Genomic DNA, 21,387 nt, shown 5'->3' on the forward strand with positions numbered 1-21,387 from the left:
GTTTTAATTTCTTCTCGCCTTATTAAATTCATTTTTTGAAAACGAGTGCTAATTTTCATGTGATCAGAAATATCGGGAATGTGGCATTTCTTTTTACACAGACAGTCTTCTGCTGTTATTATTAATTTACAATCAGGCAGTGAGAAATTATACCAGAAAGTATCGGTTATTTGTTTCTTTAGTGTTCCTTTAAGAGGTTTGCATTGAAGTTTGGAAAATGTTTGTTACAGTTTCTTTATTTCAAGGTTTGCTTGGAGAAATTTTGCCTCATGAATAGATCTAGCCTCCTGCTGTGAGTGGCCCTGCCTACATACCACAGAGCCAAAATATGCCTATTTAATGAAGTATGATTGCATTAATACAGCAGTGTTCAACTTACGGCCGTAAAACTGACCTAGGTGGCCCGTTGTGTTTTTCAATATTACAAATCGAAAACCAAGAGTCAAAATTCCGAACGAAAACAACTAATGTCACAAATTCAGAAGAGTCATGCTTAGATCATGTAATTGTTTTTGTTGTGTAATGTACGTGTGATATTGAAGTTTTATGTTCTGACTTGTTCAAATTGAAGTACACAAACGTTTACATTACAATTTAATTAATTGTATTTAAAATACTAACACACAAATTGAATAATTTTTCATTGATGGCAAAAAAATGAATTTCTCTTTCAGAATACCTTGTCGAACCAGTTACATAATTTGCTGAATTTGATAGTCAAATTCAATATTGAACAAAAGAACGGACTTATTGGTACCACTGCATTTAACTCTCATGCTTTGCATGAAATGTGCTCCAATATAATGAATAATTGCAAAGGTAGTATGGTAATTATATATATTTTATGTATATTGTAATTTCATATGCATTATCTACAGATTAAAAGTTGAAAAGTGTAAAATTAATCAGCTGTGAATTATCTGTAATTTTTTTACTCAATGTTATTGAACAGTAGGATTCACTAATAGAAAAAACTGCATCTTTGTCTGTATTCTCTTTTACACCATGCAGGCTACGTAAAATTTAGAACTTTACAAACATTCAAAATTCAGATGCAATGAAAAAAAAAAAGCTGCAAACTCTAAAAATTATCTGCGAGTAAACACTTTGGCTTCCAAGTCCTATATTGCCCCTAACAGAAAAAATATAAAGTTATATTCAAGTGGAGTGCACTATGCAACTCCAGCATATTTTTTTCAATTTTATTTTCTACTAGAGGACCCGACAGACGTTGTTCTGTTCAAACTTTGTAAATTGAAAAGTTAAAAAATTTCAGTAAACCATCAAGTGTTTGAACCGTTCTGTTGAAAAAAAGAAGTAAAAAAAAATATTTTAAGCTGCTATGGTGTCAGAATTCATATATTTATTACAACTTGATTTATCTAATGCCCACTGAGCAGTTGTTTTATTAACTATTTTTTCTCTCGTACTTGATGGTTTGTTCTTTCAGCCATACTCAGAAGATAAAAAGCGTCCTCAGATATTGAGTGTAAAAATCTAACTACCCATCTAGAACAAACGGGAAATCCCGCTGCAACATCCCCCGTATGAAAAAGAATAAAACAAATGAAAGGATATCGTTTAGAAAAATGATAAAGGTAAAAACAGTTCTCTGAATAAGCTAAAATCACTCATCCCTCCCCCCCCCACCTCCCGATGTAAAATAAACACATTCTTCTACTAAAATGACTAAAAACTCTTTAAAAACGAAAAACAACTCTTTGCAATTTGAAATATTTCGCCTAATAAACAAAAAATACAATAAATTACATTAATAGTATCTTTAAAATGTAAACAAATGATCACGCAACTTTATTGTTTATAGCCAAACTCGCCAAGTCACCATGTTACTGTAATCCAGCCGATCAGTGAGAGAAGCCAACTCCGACCGATTAGCGGTCCGATCTTTTGAACAAAAACTTTTTAAACTTCATATATTGCCTAATTTGTTCTTTCCATTAAAGATAAAGATCTTCCACTGCACTGATCTTTTGTATACAGAACTACCCTGTTGTAATTTATCTGGACAAAAATTAAATTTGTTTTGTCTTTAAATTCCATCATCCTTTCCTTTAATAATGTACTGATTAGTTTAGTTGTATAATCCTTAAAGTATTCTTGACATTGGTGCCAAAACTCAGATGGATTTGAGCCGAGAAACAAATTTTGCTAGGTACGGTACTTTCTGATCAATTTAGTTAGGAAAACCTAAAGCACCGATCTGGTCACATGGTTCAACTACGATGACAGAACACACGTTTTGCGTAAACCTTCCAGTACTTTACTTTACAATATATCTCGGGACCTAAAAATCGTTGCTTTCAAGAAATGAAGGCTTCACTCACTCTCTCTCTCGACGTTTTATCTATTCTCTATTGACATATCACAGTAGGAAATTTTACTACAAAAAGCAGAGCTGGCTTTCTTATTGCCCTTTGGCAACGGGTTAAATATTTATTTCAATTCTCGCTCAACAATAGTTTAAAATAAATATTAATCATTTGGGAGATAAAACCATCCAATGTTTTAATTAATTAATTAACAAAAACGTTTCTGATTCGATCCATCGCGCTTCGAAACCATGCTTGCCACAACTTAATTACATACAAAAAATTTGATCAAAATCGGTCTAGCCGTTTAAAAGCCTTATGGTGACAAACGTACGCACAGAAGATTTTTATATATTAAGATTTTTTGAGTATTTACTGGAGGAACCACAAAGTTAACATGCAGCAGATTTCACTCAATGAATAAGTTTGTTTAAAAAGTATCAAAAGTGTTTGCAAAATTTACGTATCTTCTGCAATGGTGTTTGCAAGTTCCTCTACATTATTTAAGTCTGCTTACATATAGTTATCTTTCTACCATAATTTAAAATTATCTTTGTGAACATAAGATTTAAATATACCTTTCTCTTGAAGTTTTCATTGGATCCCTAAATCTTGAGAAGGATGTAGGGAACTTTCACTAACTTACAGGGATTAGCTGGTTCCTTTTGACTTCAAATCACTGATAATTGATTGTATAAGGCAGTAGTGCCAAACCTTTTTCTACTCGGGGGACAAACCTCACATTAAAATGATCCTCGCGAGCATTTAAAAATATTTAAAAATTTTCTAAATAACATGGAAAAACAGAGAAAAGAAAAGAAATTACAAGTCAAGAATTGTTGCTATCATTGCTTGGTGCTTATTTTATAAAATGCATCTGGACTTTCTCTAAAAGCATTTAATAATTTTTCTAAACTTTCTCTAAAAGCATTTTCTGATTATTTTGCTCCAAATTTTTGGCATTGTCACTAATCATGCGTTTCAATTTGTAACATTGAACAAAACAGTGGGCCACATAGGTCAGCTTCATGGGCTGGATGTGGCCCACGAGCCGTAGGTTGGGCACTACTGGTGAAGGTGCAGATCCAGAGGGGGGGGGGGGGGTATGATCTCCTCCTTAAGTGACTAAAGATAGCCTAAAACTGGACTTTAGGGATTTATATTTTGAAATTTTCGCCCCTGACTTTCCGCTTTTGCTCAAAATTGACACTTATGATCCCCCCCCTTGTGGAAATGAACCCCTCCAAAACCAGAAGCTGGATCTGCTCTTGTACTGGTGTAAGGTACCTGGTGTCAGCATCATATGAACTAATATCGAAATATCATTAATGAAATGAAGTAGCTTAAACTAAAAATACTATAATTTTATTTCTGTATCTTCATGTGTATATAACTCTTCTTTAATACATATAGGTTAGAAAATAACTTGATTTGTATAATTGTAGACAGGTTAATCTTACTATTTTTATGCTGGAAAATAAGGTTTTCTGTTTTTTTCCCTCTCTCTCTCTTTAGATGTACATGTAAATTGGATGAACATCAAATTGTTTATCACATCAGCTTCCCCAAAGTATTTCCAAATGAAATTGTGTGAATCTAAAATTGTCGAAATGCTGTATCGCCATTATGATGCTTCTTTAACGCCTTTGACGTTGCAAAAAATAGTATGTATTTTCTGAAAATCTGTTAGAGAACTAAGCAAAATAATTATTTTTTTTAAAAAAGTGAGATACTTTAATGCTTATTTAAACTTTCTAATGCATAATAGAAATTTGCTGTACTGCTTTGTGATAAATGAAATGTTTGACATTTGTTTCTGCTTTTTGTTTGCTCTACCAGGGTTGCAACAGAACTGGCAAATCGGGGAAATAACAAAAATTTGGAGTAAATTGATTATATATATAAAAAAAAAGAAAAAAAAAAGAAAAAAAAACATTAGTTTTTTTTAAAATTGAGTAAACTTTCTCTAAAAGTATTTTGGCTATTTGAGAATAAGTTTTTTTTTCCCTATAAATGGTTTAAATGCTGTATTCATTCATTGAAGAGATAGATTAGAGTTCTTGATTAGAGATAACCTTCCTTATGAATGGATGTCAAATGGTTTCAAATTGTTTTATATAAATATGTCTATTATTTAGCTTAGTATAATTACATTACTTTTATTCTTCTATTATTACATGTAATTCTTGCAGCAATTATTATACTGCTTAAAAATTTAGTTTATAATAGTTTCAATATTTTAATAATTTCTTAGAATTCTTATGCTGAGTGGTTACTGGAAGCAAACTATTTCTTTTAAATTTCCTCTAATCTTTCCCTGTAGATTTTTTAATGTACTATTTTAACATTTTTTTCCAAAGAAGTTTACTTGATTTGTTCTTGTAATTACTACTTTAATTTAAAAAAAAGACGGCATCTTTTTTAAATATATTTTTAATTAACAGCTTGAATTGTTTTAAATACTTCATTTTACATAAACATACAATGGTTTTCATGTAGGCAAAAACAGGAAACCATTATCGTTGTTATATAAATAAGGGAATTTTTATGGACAGTCAGGGAAAATTTTTTCACTGTTCCTGTCGTCACCACCCTACGACGAATTCTGTTTCACTAATTTCATAACATAATTTTTATGCACACAAATTTCCATAACATCTTTTCTGCAGGTGTGCTATCTTCTTCTTTTTCTAAATAATTGACAAATATTTTTGGATCATCACACATGAACTTATCCCAGTTAATCTACTATAATCTACTGTATTACAGCTACTTGACAAAATTTCTGTATATTCTAGCTCCTCCACTATATGTTTTGTTATGACCCAAAGACTAAAAAAATGAGAAGTTTTTCAAAGGGAAATGGGTAAGATATTTTATGTTTTTAATTATTGTTAAAGTAATTTGAAAATTACAAACATTTTCAGTTTTGAAATAAAAGGAAAAGATAAATTGTATACTTTAGTTTTCCTGAATAATTAATGAGTACCCTGATTACATGTTTGTTTCATTCTATGTTTTACTCATAATGAGCAGTAAAAACTCTCTTTTTCATTATGTGTGATAACCAGAGCTGCTAACTTTTGAAAATCTAAATTCGTAGCAGAGTTTCACATGGGGAGGGGTGTAAAACGATGTTTCATAACATGTATCAGACATAATAAATAATTTATGTTAGTAAAATCTGGAAAGTACCCTCCCCCCATTTTCAAAACCAAACTGATAAATTTAGGTGGAGGGGGAGCGAGGGATAATTATCGAGATGTTTTGGAAGTTGTTTTTAGTATAAGGTTATTTCTAAGTTTTGAGACCATTTTTAAACAACGTATTCTCCACATGGCGTCAAGTTAGAGTTTGTTCTTTTTTAGTGTACGTTCCGAATTTGTTCGTTCCAGATAAGTTCCTTTTGTAACAAATATGAACAAAAAGAAAGGGCGCCATAGCATCAAAATGTGCCAAGACAAAGTGGAATTAAAGAATCCCTTTATCTGGCTAATGGTTTTCTTGCAAAATTAATTTTTTTTTTGAACGTGTAATATTGTTTGCTTTACTTTTGTTTTTGTAGAAAAAAAAACCTGCATATGAAGGGGGGGGGGACAAAAATTCTAAAAAACGTTCTGACAAGCAGAGCTGAAAACGTTTGGCGTGTGTCTGTGTGTGTGTGTTTTTTTTTTTTTTTTTGAGGGAGTGGCAAATGAGGAAGATCGGCAAAAATTACAAGGATGTACTCTATTGCAAGATATCCGACAGTATGTATAACAATGGTCTTACTTTCTGTTAATAGGGGGGGGGGGGTATAATCGATGAAATGGCTACTTTCGGGATTTCACAATAAATTTAGATTAGGACAAATTCTAGATCATTTTGAAAAAAATATCTAATTTTTAATTATTTTATCATTTAGTATAATAAATTCTTTTTGTTTATTTTTAAGTAAAAATTTTTGAATCTTAGTTAAAACAAAAGTATTATTAACTAAATGATTACTAATGTGAACAATATCTGTATTGATGGAAAGTTTTTTAGGGTTGTAAAAAAAGAAGAAAATCGTAATTTTTGGACGTGTTTTCGTAGCGTCATAGTTCAAGGCTGTAGTTCTTAGAAACTATGATTTTTTCGTAGCAGTTGGCAGGTCTGGTGATAACTGTATTGCATGCATACTGTGTATATAAAAAAAAAACACTCTTGAAATAATGAAATGGCTAGGCACTTTTGAAGAAACAAATAAGGTAATGGAACCAGTGACAGACATGCTTAAAACATAGCTCTTAAGTCAACCCAATTTTCTGACACTTTTTGTACTTAGACTTCTTACACTACTTTTCTCTCATGCAGTTATATCTCATCTAATGTTTGGCTGTTTCTGGACACCCTGAACTAGTTAATTCTATTTTTATTTGCTCAGTTCGGAAAAGGTCCGACCTCCAGTAACAGACACCAAAAAATTTAATGATATCTAGGAACAGAAAGGATTAGTTATGGACAAAATTCCCTTTTTCTTCAAAATGTGCAAAAATTCTTTATTTTTAGAAATAAAGCCTTATTAAATTTAAATGAACGTGAAACACCAGCTAACCTCGTGGTAGTTGTTCATAACCTTCCGCCACTGCCTTGTAAATACCAATTGGCTCATAAAATTCACTCGGATAACATTAGGTGGTTGCACCGTATTCATGGGCTTCAGCGACATCAGTTTTATCCGCCTAAAATTCTCACTATTAAAATCCAAACTTACGACTGTCTGTCACTGGTGCCGTTACTCTAGGCCCTTTTATGTGTACGTTTGGTTTTCAAAATTAAATTTCAATGTAAATTTAAATCAAAGGGAAAATGTAGGAGGAAATAGGCCTGTATTTGCTATTATTGTGATAGCATTATTTTAGTTTCTTTACCTAAAACTGTTTTGCAGTTGTTTCCTGCATTGATTTTGATCCTTTCCCTTACTGGAAAGCATTTTAGTTTCAGAATAAATGCAAAATGTAACAGTTCAAAGAATACCTTTTACTTCTTTTTACACTCTTCCGCCTCCTTGTTTTCTTTTTCCTCAACAATAAGCTTATTCTTTTACATAAAAATTGTATGTAGAACATACTTAGTGTTCCAAAAATGACTGATGCATTTTAAAAAATCAATAAAAATTAAACCGGCAGCGATAGAAATATACCATTTGTTGCATTTTGCTAGAGGCAGCAGTAAATTTTTCAGACAGACAAACTAAAAATTAGTTACAATGTTCCTCAACCGATGGTGCTGGCAGTATTTGAAAAGATATGAAAAAAAAATGCAGTCTGTAAGATCGCCAAAATGACTGGTATATCGGTATATTTGAAGAATCATTAAAAATTAAACGAGCAGCATTGATTTTTCAAATATACCTGTCATTTTGGTGATCTTACAGACTGCATTTTCTTTCATACCTTTTAAAATACCGCTAGTGCTATCTGTTGAGGTGTAACTAACTTTTATAGTTTGTCTGTCTGAAAATTTACTGTTGTCCCAAGCATAATGCAACAAAGGGTATATTTCTATCGCTGCCCGTTTAGTTTTTATTGATTCTTCAAATGTATCAGTCGTTTTCGGAATGCCATGTAAGTTGTCCCATATGAACAAAGGGAATCTGCAGACTTGTTTTCCCCGAGTGGGGGGGGGGGGAGGGTAATTGTTTGTTGGCGTAAATAGAGGGCACGGAATGAATTGATGGAGGTGAACTAATTTCCCACCACTTCTTGGTGTTAAAGGTATAAGCGATTGAAATTTTGGTTTAACAATGCGGAAGTTGCCGTATATCACAAAAAGCAGGAAACTTCCCAGGGTGGGCACTCACTTTGGAAACCAGAGAATTTTAAATCTGGAGAACAGGGAATTTTAAAATACCACTGGAAAGCAGGGAAAACTCAGGGAATTTTTTTGTCGACTCTGGAAGTTATGACAGGCAACATATTGGCTTTTACCGCTAACTTGGTCACATGATTTTCCACCAATTGGCTTGTTATGTGCAGCACTGGGGAAGTTTGTTTTATTCTTTAATTTTGGTGGTCTTGCTTTAAAGTTCAATCCTATTATTTTCAGAGAAAAAAATTAAATTTGCAGATGTCCACTCCATACTTTAACAACAAAAAAAAGGAAACTATTAGCTGCAATTTTTTTTTTTGAAAATCAACGCTATAAAAAGAAGAAAAGGGAAATTTAATAAACATTTACAATAAAAAAGAATACTTGTTTCCTCCTCACATCTTATTGTAGGTTTCATTTTTCAGTCGAGAAATTTGGGTAAACTGCTCCTGTTTGCAATTACCGTTTTTTATTTAAATTTTATTGTTAGTTGATGTTAATGAAATTTTGTTTTTTAATTTTTTTGTAGCCTTATTGTGGTTATTATTTTTTCAACAAGTTCTAATGTCCGTACAACTAATGATACAAAACATTAGCAAGTCCGTTTTTTTTAAGGCTAAAATCGGAAAAAGGTCTTTTTTTTAGAAAGAGATAGCAGGATTTGTGTGTTATTATTATTGATTTTCTTTTCTTTTTGGTTGCAATTTCGCTCTGCCAAGTTTTTATTGAATTACAATTTATTAAATTGTTAATGAGGAAAATTTATTTCAAGAGAGATTTTTTTTTTTCTTTTTGTTTGAAACACACATGCCATCATTCTACAGTCTTTGAACTAATATGACAAAGTCAAAAGGATATTCTTCATGATATTTTAAATGTTACCTCAATAATATATAGGAAAAAGGAGACACATGTGAGCAATATTTATTAAGAATACAAAGCATGAAAAATGCTTGTAGGGGGCTACACATACAAATTAAAAAATCAGAGTTACGTTTTGTGGTACCTGGAATTTTAAAAATTTTACTTTGGAAAACTTGAGTCAATTTGAGTTTTTCTCGAAAGTGGCTGCCCTGCCTCCTTGTACCTTATCAAATAATAATTAAAGGACTGAAATTCCATTATATATTTATACACTGACCATCATAACTGCCAGTCAATTCAAGTCTTTACCTAAGGCCACTAAGAGGTTGGGTGATGCGGAGAAGAGTCAATTCAAGTCTTGTTGTTGTCATGTGCCTGCTAGGCTGGCAATGTGGGGTGTGCTGCTTCACTTTTCCAACTATACCGTATTTTGGTGAGAAGTCCGACTTCTGCGGTTCACGCATGCAATAAAGACCCACTAATAGGGTAGGCAACCATTCATAGCATAACAACACATTCACACAAAGACAAGGACAGGAGAGAGAAAGCACGTCCGTGCCCGAGCCGGGATTCAAACCTGGACCTTCCTGTCATAGTCACACTTTTCTGACCACTAGACAAGGCAGGTGGCAATTCAAGTCTTAAAAGCTTTGTTTAGCTGACTGACAATAAAAGACAGAAGTGTGACTTTAAATTGCTAGAACATTTTCAAATAATAACCGTGCAGTTTACATGTCAAAATATTTTCACAATAATTTCTTTATTGGGCAAAAAATCTTGGTTCAGTTCTTTTTAAAACCTGTTTCGGAATTAATGCTAATAAAAATTTAACTTTTTTTGTCCGATGCATTGAATTTTATGTATCACTAGCTGTACCCGACGCGCGTTGCTACGCCAACAAAAAAATACATCATTATACTGATTTTCATGACAATCGGTTGAACGGGGCAGAAGTTGCTACTCTGCAGTGCCACCTGGTGGCGAGTGGCTTCAATGAACATATAATGCACCTTCTCCGTGGAAAAATACATATATATAGCAATTTTCATAATAATCGGTCCAGGTATCAAGTGAAGCCGTGACTATACTCAAATTTTGCACTCACGCAGTTTGCAAGATCAATCAATCGCTAAAAATATCAAATAGAAAAAGTTTTAAATCCCCCCGTTGCACGAAAAGCCATAAAACAATAAAGAAAGAATTTATTTGTTCAAACTCAAGAAAAATGGCAACAGCTAACTTCTTATTAATGAGATCTTTCACGCGAATTAATTTCTGCAGCCGATAATTTTATCCCTATTTATCCAATGGATTGTGACTTAAATTGGAATAAAAAAGAAACTATCGATTGGATTTTTTTCGAACTGGTCTATAAACATTCCCAGTACCAAAAATAACAAACGGTGAAAGTTTCAGCCAAATTTGCCGGGTAGTTTTTGAGTTCATGGATGACATACAGACAAACATTCATTTATATATATATATAGAAGATTATATGCTAATATTCAATCTCGTATATTGCGAAAATGGCAGGATTTACTTAAATTTGACCTTTGTGTCCCCCAAATAAGCCTTCTTTTAAACAGCTGATTTCTAATTTTTGTTCTTAAAGAAATAGTCTGCACAAGGGTGCCCATATAAGGGGGCAAGTGGGGACTCAAGCCCCCCCCCCCTTAAAAATAAGAACTTCCTTGTTTTTAGTGCTTTTTTTCTTTGCATATATATATATATATATATATATATATATATATATATATATATATATATATATATATATACTTTTCCAGCCATTAATGAAAAAGTTATTAAAAATGTCAAATTTTAATATCTCTAATCTGTATTGAAATCAGCTTCTATGGGGAAAATTTCTGTGCCCCCCCCTTAAAATTTTGCATATGGGCGTCCATGAGTCTGTGATGTCCTCTTATGTTTCATTTGACTTTTTTTCAGATTTAATGTTTTTTATGTAATGTTTATCTGTTTTTAGGTCAAAAAATCTTCAGAAAAAAAAGAAAGTTTTTGCAAAGAAACCTTCAAGAGGTTTGTTCTTATCAACCATTTTTTTTTCCTATTTAAAAACGGAAATCATGAGTTCTTTTCTATTTTTTAAAACTCTTTATTTTTATTTTTACTTTTTTTTTGTGCACAAAATGCACTATGTTTATAGCTCATTTATTGCATGTTTTGCAGGAATTCATGGATTTTTTTTTTGTTGATATTCTTCTTTTTATTATATTATTTAAATTTAAAGTATGATGAGAGAAACTGAGATTATTTTTCTCAATGTATTTAAGGGGTCACATTACCAACCTTCCAAACATTTTTTTAAAATAAAAGTAAATTTTGTTACTTTTTGAAACCTTAACATGCACACTTAGTTTGCAATCAATAATTTGTTTTCAAAAATTTAAAATATTGCCCACTTAAATTTTTTTTTTCAAATTTAGGAAAATTTTACTTTTTAAAAATCTCTAAGCCTTTTTTTTTGTTTTTGCTTTTAGTTAAAAAATATTTTTTGCTTAACAATCCCAATAATCATCTTTAAAAATCTGGGCATTCATTTGCTTATATATAATATATTCATTTTAACCACATTTCCCCACAATTAACCTTCTTCTTTATATTTCTCAACACTTGATAAATCAACGTCTTATGATCGCATACAGACATTATGCATAATGGATTACAGAGAGTATACCCTCAGGAAAATTGATGAGAACATCACTGCTAGTCAGTTGGAGTTTGACAATGATATGAGTTGATTCTGTAATAAGATGCTAAGCTTATGATGTGTATGTAGTACTGTCCTTTTGTAATGTGGAGCATATGTCCTTAATAAATACCTTTTTCCAGGAATTGTGTATACAAACAATGCAGCATTGAAAAACTCAGGCTCTATTGTGAAAAAAAGAAAAAAGAGTACCAGGATCTTATAAATCAAAATTGATATCATTAAAACTAGGAATTTCTTTTTGGCAATGTTTGTTTAATTTAAAGCTTTTTAGTCATACTGTTCCATTCTATCTCGAGGGATTTTTAAAATATTTCTCGAGAGGTGCAAATGCATGATCTGGCTATAGTAGATTCTCAAAAGTCCAAAGTTCTGCTTAATTCAAGGTGATTTTTTAACATTTTTAAGGTATACTTTTTTCGACAAAAAATATTTTAATCTGAAAATTGAAATATTTTGCTATGTAGAACTTCTCTAACAACATACAATAAGATAATAAAAAGATATTGAAAGGTTTATGTCAATAACACTTGCCAAGTGGCATGAAATATTCATTGACTGTTAGAGATGGATTTAGAGATGCCTTGGAGAAAGTAGGAAGTAGGTTGGCACAAAAAATAACTAGAAAGTAAAATTCTTTTGTCTCAAAGAACAAACAGCTCTTATGGAATATCTATTGCAATTTAAAAAGTTAGTACAAAACTTACTGCTGTATAAAGCGTATATACGAAATCTTATCCTTCTAAAACTAATGTTTTTGTATTATGTGAGTGTTAGGTGCTAGGTACATACGTACGCTCACCCATAGACACAAATATCACGACAAAACTCATCAAAACTTATTCGAGGGCGATCAAAGGGCATTTTGTAGTTGCCTGCAAGTTTACACACAAGTACGCGCGGACATAAAGAAATAAATTAATCGAGACTCATGTAGGGTTAATTAAAGCATATATTTATGTTGATATTTATGTAATAAATTTTTCAAGGACACAATATTTCTTTTTTAGCATGTAAGGAAGTAAACAGTGCATGTCCTTTTGCAATCCAAAATTTTTTTTGACTAATCCGAGTTTTTAGTAATTCGAGGTGTTTCGAGCCACAATTACCTGGGATTTTCGAGATTCTACTGTATTTTTAAAAAATCTGATACAATTTTCTTTCATTATTGGCACACATGTTTAATTAGCTATATTTATCAAATATTTAAAATATATATATTTTTACGTAGGCAATACCAAGCTTCATGAACTGGTTATAAGTAACAAATTTGCAGACCTATTGGAATGCATGCAAGAATCACCTGATGACATTAATGCAAAAAATCTTTCTGGAAACACGCCTTTACATGAAGCATGTCTAGAGAAACAGTTTATGTGTGTTAAGGTTTTGTTAACAGACACTGGTCAGGGCAAGTAATTCTTTATTATTTTTTAAAAATCTAACTGTATAATCAAGTAATATGTCTGGGCTTATGTTAATTGTATCGATTTAGAACTAAATTTGAAGTACTAATTACTCAAATACTGACCTATTCTTTTAACACCTAATTTTTTCAGTGTATCGATCTAGTAATTCAGAAAACTAAATATAATTTGCTGCTTAACTTAATATAATTTGCTGCTTAACTAAATATAATTTGCTGCTTATCATACATTTGTCATTATATCAAATTTTTTATCTTTGTATTAAAGCAGCAGCACTTAGATATACATCTATTGGCCATTTTGTTTTCATGAATTCCACAATGGACCAGACAATACCCAAGTTCAATCTATCATGGACTCATTTGAAATTGTTTTTTCAATTTGTGAGTGCTTGTAGGCCAAGCTGGGTACACGAACTTTACCACAAATACACCAAGCTTCAAGTTACCTTTTCAATTCGTCTGTGGTTTCATGTTAGTACTCTCACTCTCTTGAAAGGAAAAAGTTACCAAATGATATGATATAAAAAGAGCACTAGCACTGTTAGTGATTTTGTCTTGGTAGTATCTCGCTTCCAACGTCATTTTTTGCTGGTTTGTGACAATTGCTATATACAGTGGTCGCCGCTTATATGAATCACGTTTGTTGAAAACAGTTTTGATTCCATAAAGCGGCTGAACCAATAAAGTGGCTAGTTCAATAAAGCTGAATTGTGTTCTGTTTTTGACGATTTGATTCATTAAAGCAGTTGATTCCATCAACCACTGATTCAATTAACCTCCGTCCACTGCACTGATAATATTCAAGTATTCTGAATTTTATGTAACCTTTTTTCAAAATATTCAATTTCTATGTTTTCCTACAAACAGATCAAAATCATTTTTCATCTACAAGACTAGCATATATATTTTTTTGATTTTTTTTCATGATAATTTTGTTTTTTATAATGATTTGAAGTTGCTCTGGCACTTTCTGTTCCATCTTTTATTGTCCTTCAGATGATCAGGAAAAACTCTCACAGACAATTTTCCTTCATGACAATTGCAGACCAGAGCACTGCTGAAGCACTTCTTGAAAATCATCCAGGAGTCGATAACGCATGCATCGTTTCATCACATCACAAATTATTTCAATATTGGACTTCATACCCCTTTCCAATGATAGTGATAAAGACAATAAAGTAAAAATGGAGTATGGGCTCCCACAGCTGATCAAACTTGAGCGACGTTAAATATGCTCATGGTCACTAAGTCCTCCAAGTGATGCAATACCTCTGGGGGTGCTGGACCAGGGATTACTTGGTTTCTTGTCTGGATAAAAAAAGTCAGAGCTGTCTTCCGGGTTCCATCCAACTGGTTAAACCATAGATAGTGGTAGGTACAGGCAACCCTGGAGTGAAAAGGGAAAAGCTGATCAAACTGTTCAAAGCATAAAAACTCAAAAAGAATATTTATATTTGAGGCATTTGCTATCAAAACCAGCTCATTGCAAATTTTTCTGAAATCCACTTTCTTGCTTTTTTTGAAAGTTTAGAGGATCCTTCATAACCTGACGAAGGGACATAGATCAAATCCAGCTCATTCCATTCTTTTGCCATCTCCCACCAGGAGTGCTCGCATCCACCTTTTTCATTTTTATTTATTTATTTTGTTTTAAGTGTTAGTATCTCAAAAAACCCCACATCCCAATTTAAAAAGAAAATGAATTCACGAACATCCTGTTGTTTTATTAAAAATATCTCGGTGATCTTGGTTAAGTCTTTTTAATGCTTGTAATACCTATCTGTTTATTTTGAAAAAAAAAAAAGAAGGGGGGGGGGAGTTTAAAAGGTACTTTTATTTATTTATTTTTTAGTTTAATAGTGATTGAATAATATTGCTTCGTGCATTCTATTACAAATCAAAAGTAGGCATTTATATTTTCGATAGAATCAATGTTAACTAGCACCAACCTATGGGTTTTTCAAGGGAGGGGGGACAGTGTCAGTCGACCTCTAGAGGTGGGCACTGGGCTCAAAACGGTATGGAACCACCACTAGATTGTGCATTTCTTCCATTAGTTCATGGTGAGTCAATTTGTTAACAATTTTGTTTAAGTTTTTAGCCCTGCCACAGATCTTACCTTTGCCGTCTTAGCACATCTTTTATCACTAATCCAACAAAAAATTCAAATTCAGGGTTTCACTGTATGTGTGTGTATTAGAGATGAGTTCAGGCTCATTTTTGAGAGCTCGGGCTCGCCCGAGCCCAAAAGTTTGTAACCGAGCCCGGGTGATATTGTCTCGGACCAAAATCCGAGCCCGAAGAAAACTTTCTTGTATCAAAAACCAAGCCTTCTACAGTCTGACATGATATTTCTGTTAATGAAAAATATTAAGTCAAATGTTCTTCATTAGCAGAAGTTTCTAAATTTTCTCAAAATGCTCCACTTCAAATGCATCACTCTATGACATACTGCAATAGTAATTGCAAAAAACACTATAAATAAGCATTATTATTTTTTTTTGGGGGGGGGGGATTAAATTTTCACAATGATTGAACTGATTTAAATGTTCCTTTCATTTTCTCACAGTAGGAAAATGTTTATTTTCTGTAAATTTGTTTGGAGATTGACGATTGAATATCTTTGCTTGAGTCCGATCCTGCCCGATCCCAAAACCTATTTTTTTTTCTAGAGCCTGAGCCCGCTTTGGGCCCGAGCTGAGCCAGTCTCATCTCTAGTGTGTATCTATATTGTATGTATATACAGGGTGTTCCGTTTTAACCTGTAAGACCTTTATTTTCAAAACCGTTAGTCCTAGATGTATACTTCCAGTTGCAAAAATGTTTAAAATCAGATGCAGAGTTATATCGAGCCTCCATATATCGAACTTCCACATATCGAAATTTTCTATATATCGAAATCCCAGCAAATTTCTATGTTCATTGCATAGAAAAATTGTTTCTATATATCGAAAAAATCTCTATATATCGAATTTTTTTCGAGACACTCATAGATTTTTTTTTCTTTTTTAGGCTGTTTGTCTCATTAAAAATAAAGGTTAGGAAGAAAATTATGTTCACTAAAGGTTGCTACGAAACTCATAAGGAATCTGATGTTGAGGGGTGTGTAGATAGCTCGTTGTTTCGTTCTAGAGTTCTTAAACTCCCTCAAGTTTATTTCAAATACTATCTTAGTTGTAACCAGTAACATTGCAAAATCAGTTTCAAGTCTTTTGTCTGTTGATTAGGGGCTGTGCACATATAACGTTATCATTTTAGGGGGGGGGGAGGGGGTAAAGCCAAATGATATCGTATGATATCGAGAGGGGGAGGGGGGGTTTTAAGTTTGATAACGTTATCACTTTTTTAAATTTTCGTATAATATTGCAATTTTCGTATTTTTCGTGCAATATTCGCGAGTTTATTTCTAATTTAAGGCACAAAACACATACAGTAACGATTGATTGAAATAACACCAGAAATATCACACCTGCACTCCAGAGCCAAATCCTCCTCCCCCACGGTTATTCCGAGAATTCGCCTGGGATACATCTTTTTGTTCTATCGACCAAGGTCGCCCAATGTCACCTTTGTTCCATTCCCTCGCTTTTTTTTTCTACCTATTGACCAATGAAGTTATGCGAATTGCGAACTGATAAGGAATGAAGACGGCAACTTGTGGAGTCACACTCATCGATGCAATCGTTCTTGTTGTGTGAAGACGTTTTCTAAATCTCTTGAAATGGATAAAAATAAAATGTTTTTAGAACTACATAAAAGCATTCAAACTGCAAATCCAGATAAAACAAAACAAGTTTGTCAGAGAGAGGCAACCATATTTTGGAATGCTCACAAGTTTGATCCAGAATTCAACACTGTTTTACAGAGAAAGCTTGAAGAATTGAACAAAATTGCAAAGAAAAAGAGAGCAGGGCTTTTATCCTTTTGGACAAAGGTAAGTTTTTTCTAAAAATTTGATAATGCATGCGTTGGTATTAACATGGGGATGTAAACTATTGCGTCCACTCTACTCTAAAACCGTTTCACTAGAAAATTGGAGCATTATGGAGGAGATTTTTTTTCTTAGCGGGGAGAATTTTTAATTTAATTTTTTTTTTCAGTTTCCTTTCTTTTATACACATCTGCTTTTTTTTATCGTTTGGAATTATAGATGAATGTTATATTTTTTTAGTTTCTTTTTTGACCATGGTTGATTATTCTATTTTTGATTTTACATTTTTTTTGAAGTTTTTTTTTATTAGAGAATATTTATTTTTTTAGTTATGATTTTATATTTTTTTTTTTTTTTTTTTTTTTTGTCATTTCCAATGAACTTCTGTTTTTTTTGTTTTCCTTAGCAGACAGGAAGATTTTTTTTTCATCAGAACATTTTTTCTAATGAAATCGAAACTGAATCGTGTTTGCTTTAGAAAAATGATTATTTTTCTTTTATTCTGCATTCTTATATACGTTAGAAATTTGTTAAATGTAAATTGTACTTTTCGTTTTTATTTAGTCCCCTTTACAACTGCGGAACAGGCTAGTCATCCTTTTAAAATAAAAATATCAAAACAAAAGTTAGAACTTATCAAAGATTAGCATAGTGATTTTGATTGTTGGTTTTGAATTGCAGTTTCTGAATATTTGATAAAATGGATTTCTGACTTTTCTTACACTTGTCAGATTTTTCTTTATTAGGATCACGTAGTGTATACTAAGATCGTAATGTTAGTACGGACGTACGGACGTTTCTTCGCACGATAACTCTCGAACCGATGCGAATTTTCGAATGGAATTTTTTTAATCGATTGGTATTCTTAATATCTCGGTCAAGGGTTTATTATAATTCTTTTTAGTGAATGTAATATTTTGTTTGAAAATATAACATTCACTCCAAAGGCGCTCACTAAACAACATTTATTTTTACACAGGTACCTTCAACGGAGAAGAAAGCACAGATTGCAGCGTCAACAGCTATGAATGACAGTACCAGTTCTGGAAGTAGCGAAATAACGAATTCGAAACCCGAACCTGAAGTTATTCCGAAAGATTCATCTGAGAAGCCCATCAACAATGCCCGAGAAGCACCAGCACAAAAGACACTGATTTCAAAAATTGCCCTAGCGAAAGATCGGCTTTTCTTGATTTTGCGTCAAAGGGATGTTGGGCTCGCTGAAGTGAGCCACTCTGATATTCAAAAGGCCAGAGATGATGTGAAAAATCTAGAAAAGCAATTAAAACGGCTAATAAATGTAGCTGAAGCCAATAGGAAAGCGCGAGAAAAAAAGAGAAAACTTTTTGAGGCATTGGAAGAGAAATATCCTGAAGATAATATGAAGTTAGTTAAGAAAATAGGGAGACCAGCTCTGGAAAATGACCAACCAGAGATTTTGAAAGTGATTTGTGAACTGGCGAAGCAGGGAGCTGGTGCAGATGGACGACGACGTTGTGAAGCCCTTAATTCATGTATGACATTAGACGACTTGCACAACGAACTGAAGGAAAATCACGGATTAATGCTAAGTAGAACAGCTACTTACTTGCGATTACTGCCGCGAAATTATTCTACAGTCGAAGGAAAGCGCCATGTTACTACTGTGCCGGTCCGTTTATGCCAACCACAAAACAATCAAAGAAGAGCTCACGCAGACAGCGAGTTTTGTAAAATGACAATCAATCACCTGAAAGAATTATCCGCAACGTTAACCAGTCAAGATGTTGTCTTTCTGTCAGTTGATGATAAATGTAGGGTACCAATTGGCATTACAGCTGCTAAAAATCAAAGCCCATTGATAATGCACTTAGACTATCGTGTTCGACTTCCAGACCATGATTTTGTGAAAGCAGCTAGACACAAACTAATACCAAGTGTTTATGCCGGACTAGTAATTAAAGATGGTAAACCATGCGATCCGACAAGAGTATCATATTCCGGTCCAACTTATATAGCGATTCGCTCTGCTAAACACGATTCTTCAACTGCTGAAACTCATGCATTTGACTTAGACAATGTGATGACTCTGCCAGAATTTTCAAAATTAGTTCGAAGGGAAGATTCTACTGTAAAACCAGTATTAATCATCACAAGTGATGGTGGCCCCGACGAAAATCCTCGGTATGAAAAAGTACAGCTTGCCGCAATTGAGACTTTTAAAAAGTTTGATTTGGATGCCGTATTCCTAGCCACAAATGCCCCTGGTCGTTCGGCCTACAATGCAGTAGAGAGGCGAATGGCACCCCTTAGCCGCCAACTCTCAGGTTTAGTTTTGCCACATGATCACTTCGGAAATCACTTGGATTCGAGTGGTAAGACTGTTGATGTCGAGAAAGAGAAGAAAAACTTCGAAGCAGCTGCAAATGTGCTCTCTGAAGTATGGAATTCAACAGTAATTGATGACTACCCTGTAGTAGCAAAGTATCAGGCACCTGGAAGTGAACGTATAAGTTCAGAAGTTTGTCAGAGTTGGAAAAGAACACATATGAGATGTTCCACATATTTGTGTCAAATAGTAAAATGTGACGATCGATCGTGCTGTACACCAAAACGATCAAATATTGGTTCAATCTTAAAGAACCATTTCTTGCCAGTTCCTGTTCCAGTCAGTGAGGGATTGACCATTCAAAAGGGAGGAGCATATCTTCCTTTGTGTGCCGCGCAATTGATGCAGGATGCTGCCAAGCTGAAGCAGACATCTTCAAATGTTAGTGAAATTGCATATGATTTGTTCTTGCCATCAATAAACGACGAAATCTTGAAAAAACGCATTTGTGTGAAGTGTGATATATATCATTGCACCTTAAAGGCTTTAAAAGATCATTCAAAAGTATGCGGAAAAGCCATGATCATTGAGAAAATGAAACCAAAGCGTATTGCTGCTCGCAGGCGGACAGAACTTTTGGCTTGTTTTAGGGATGATGATGATCTACAGTGGATTGATAAAGATGAGTGTGATTGCAGTGCAGATTTGAAAAGTGATCTTCCAAACATTTCAGACGAGATACCTATAATAGAACTAATGGAACCAACATGGGAAGAATTGTGACATTATTTCATTATTCATCACTGTATTCCACTTAATTTTTGTTCATTTTTCCTTATCTTAATTATTGTAAATTCTTAAATTTCCTTTTTTAAATGTCAATTTATACGTGATAAAATAATTATAACAAATACATTTTTTAATTTATCACATATTAGTCGTAATATTAAAATTATTCTATTTTTAATACCTTTGTTAATTATACCTCGATTTTATAAAAACATTACTGATAATTATGGTATTGATATTGACTGTACACAAATAATTTTATAAATTAATGGGTGGGATATAGAATTAAAAACTTAATTTTTTTGTACCTGATAACGATATCATAGAGTGAGGGGGGGGGGGGGGGTCGTGTAATGATAACGTTTGATATCGTAGGGGAGGGGGGGGGGTCAAAAATATGTGAAAAATTGATAACGTTATATGTGCACAGCCCCTTATCGTTCCTAGTCGTTTTAGCTGCAGTAAAAATCATTCAAGTTAAGTAGATTTTTTACTTTTCTCTCGATTACATTGTCAAAACGAAACTCCCCTAATGTTGCGGATCAAGTTGAATTGCCGAAGAATGAAGATGCATGAAGGCGCAAAAATGTAATTTCTGTTATATTTTTAATTATTAACTTTCATTTAATCCGATGCTCGTATAAATTATAAATTAGGTTTCATACACAAAAATTAGCTTTAATTTTAATGTTTTAGGAAATTTTTAAGATAAAATAAGATTGTTTCTATTTATTGAAATTTCTATATATCGAATTTTTTTCCGGCAATTTGCTACTTCGATATATGGAGGTCCGACTGTATATTCTTCATTGCCATTCAAAAATAAATGCAAATGTTCTGCCGTGATACGTAAAAAACACACTACAAAACCTCGAACAAATTGAAAAACCACTCTATGCACACATAATTTTAAACACTTGTTTCTCCCCAAAAGGTGTTATTGACAATGAGTGAAAAGTGGTGTAAGTCACAAAACGCTGCATTTTAAATCTCGGTGAATATTGGTGGTACTAATTTCAAACTTTTTGTGTTGAAATTATTTTTCAGTAAAGATCATTTCCCCAAACATAAGTTTGGGGACCTGGGGCCCGTATAAAAAGTTAAATTTTGTATTTTTTGACTAATTTTTATTTTTGCTTCAAACTTTCAATATCTTAGCTCTGCATCTGATTT

The 21,387-nt window shown here is 32.9% G+C and overlaps 1 protein-coding gene across 1 annotated transcript in view; it reads left to right on the forward strand.

Moving 5' to 3' along the window:
* The window catches only part of LOC129227304 (uncharacterized), a 47,123-nt gene that overhangs the window by 20,155 nt on the left and 5,581 nt on the right, over window positions 1-21,387 (forward strand). The window contains exons 6-10 of the mRNA XM_054861844.1: window positions 675-819; window positions 3,846-3,994; window positions 5,129-5,196; window positions 11,014-11,066; window positions 12,989-13,168. Coding sequence (XP_054717819.1) covers window positions 675-819; window positions 3,846-3,994; window positions 5,129-5,196; window positions 11,014-11,066; window positions 12,989-13,168 — 595 coding nt within the window. The remainder of the gene's footprint in view (window positions 1-674; window positions 820-3,845; window positions 3,995-5,128; window positions 5,197-11,013; window positions 11,067-12,988; window positions 13,169-21,387) is intronic.

Source organism: Uloborus diversus, chromosome 8 (genome assembly GCF_026930045.1).
Source record: "Uloborus diversus isolate 005 chromosome 8, Udiv.v.3.1, whole genome shotgun sequence".
Taxonomy (NCBI): Eukaryota; Metazoa; Arthropoda; class Arachnida; order Araneae; family Uloboridae; genus Uloborus; species Uloborus diversus.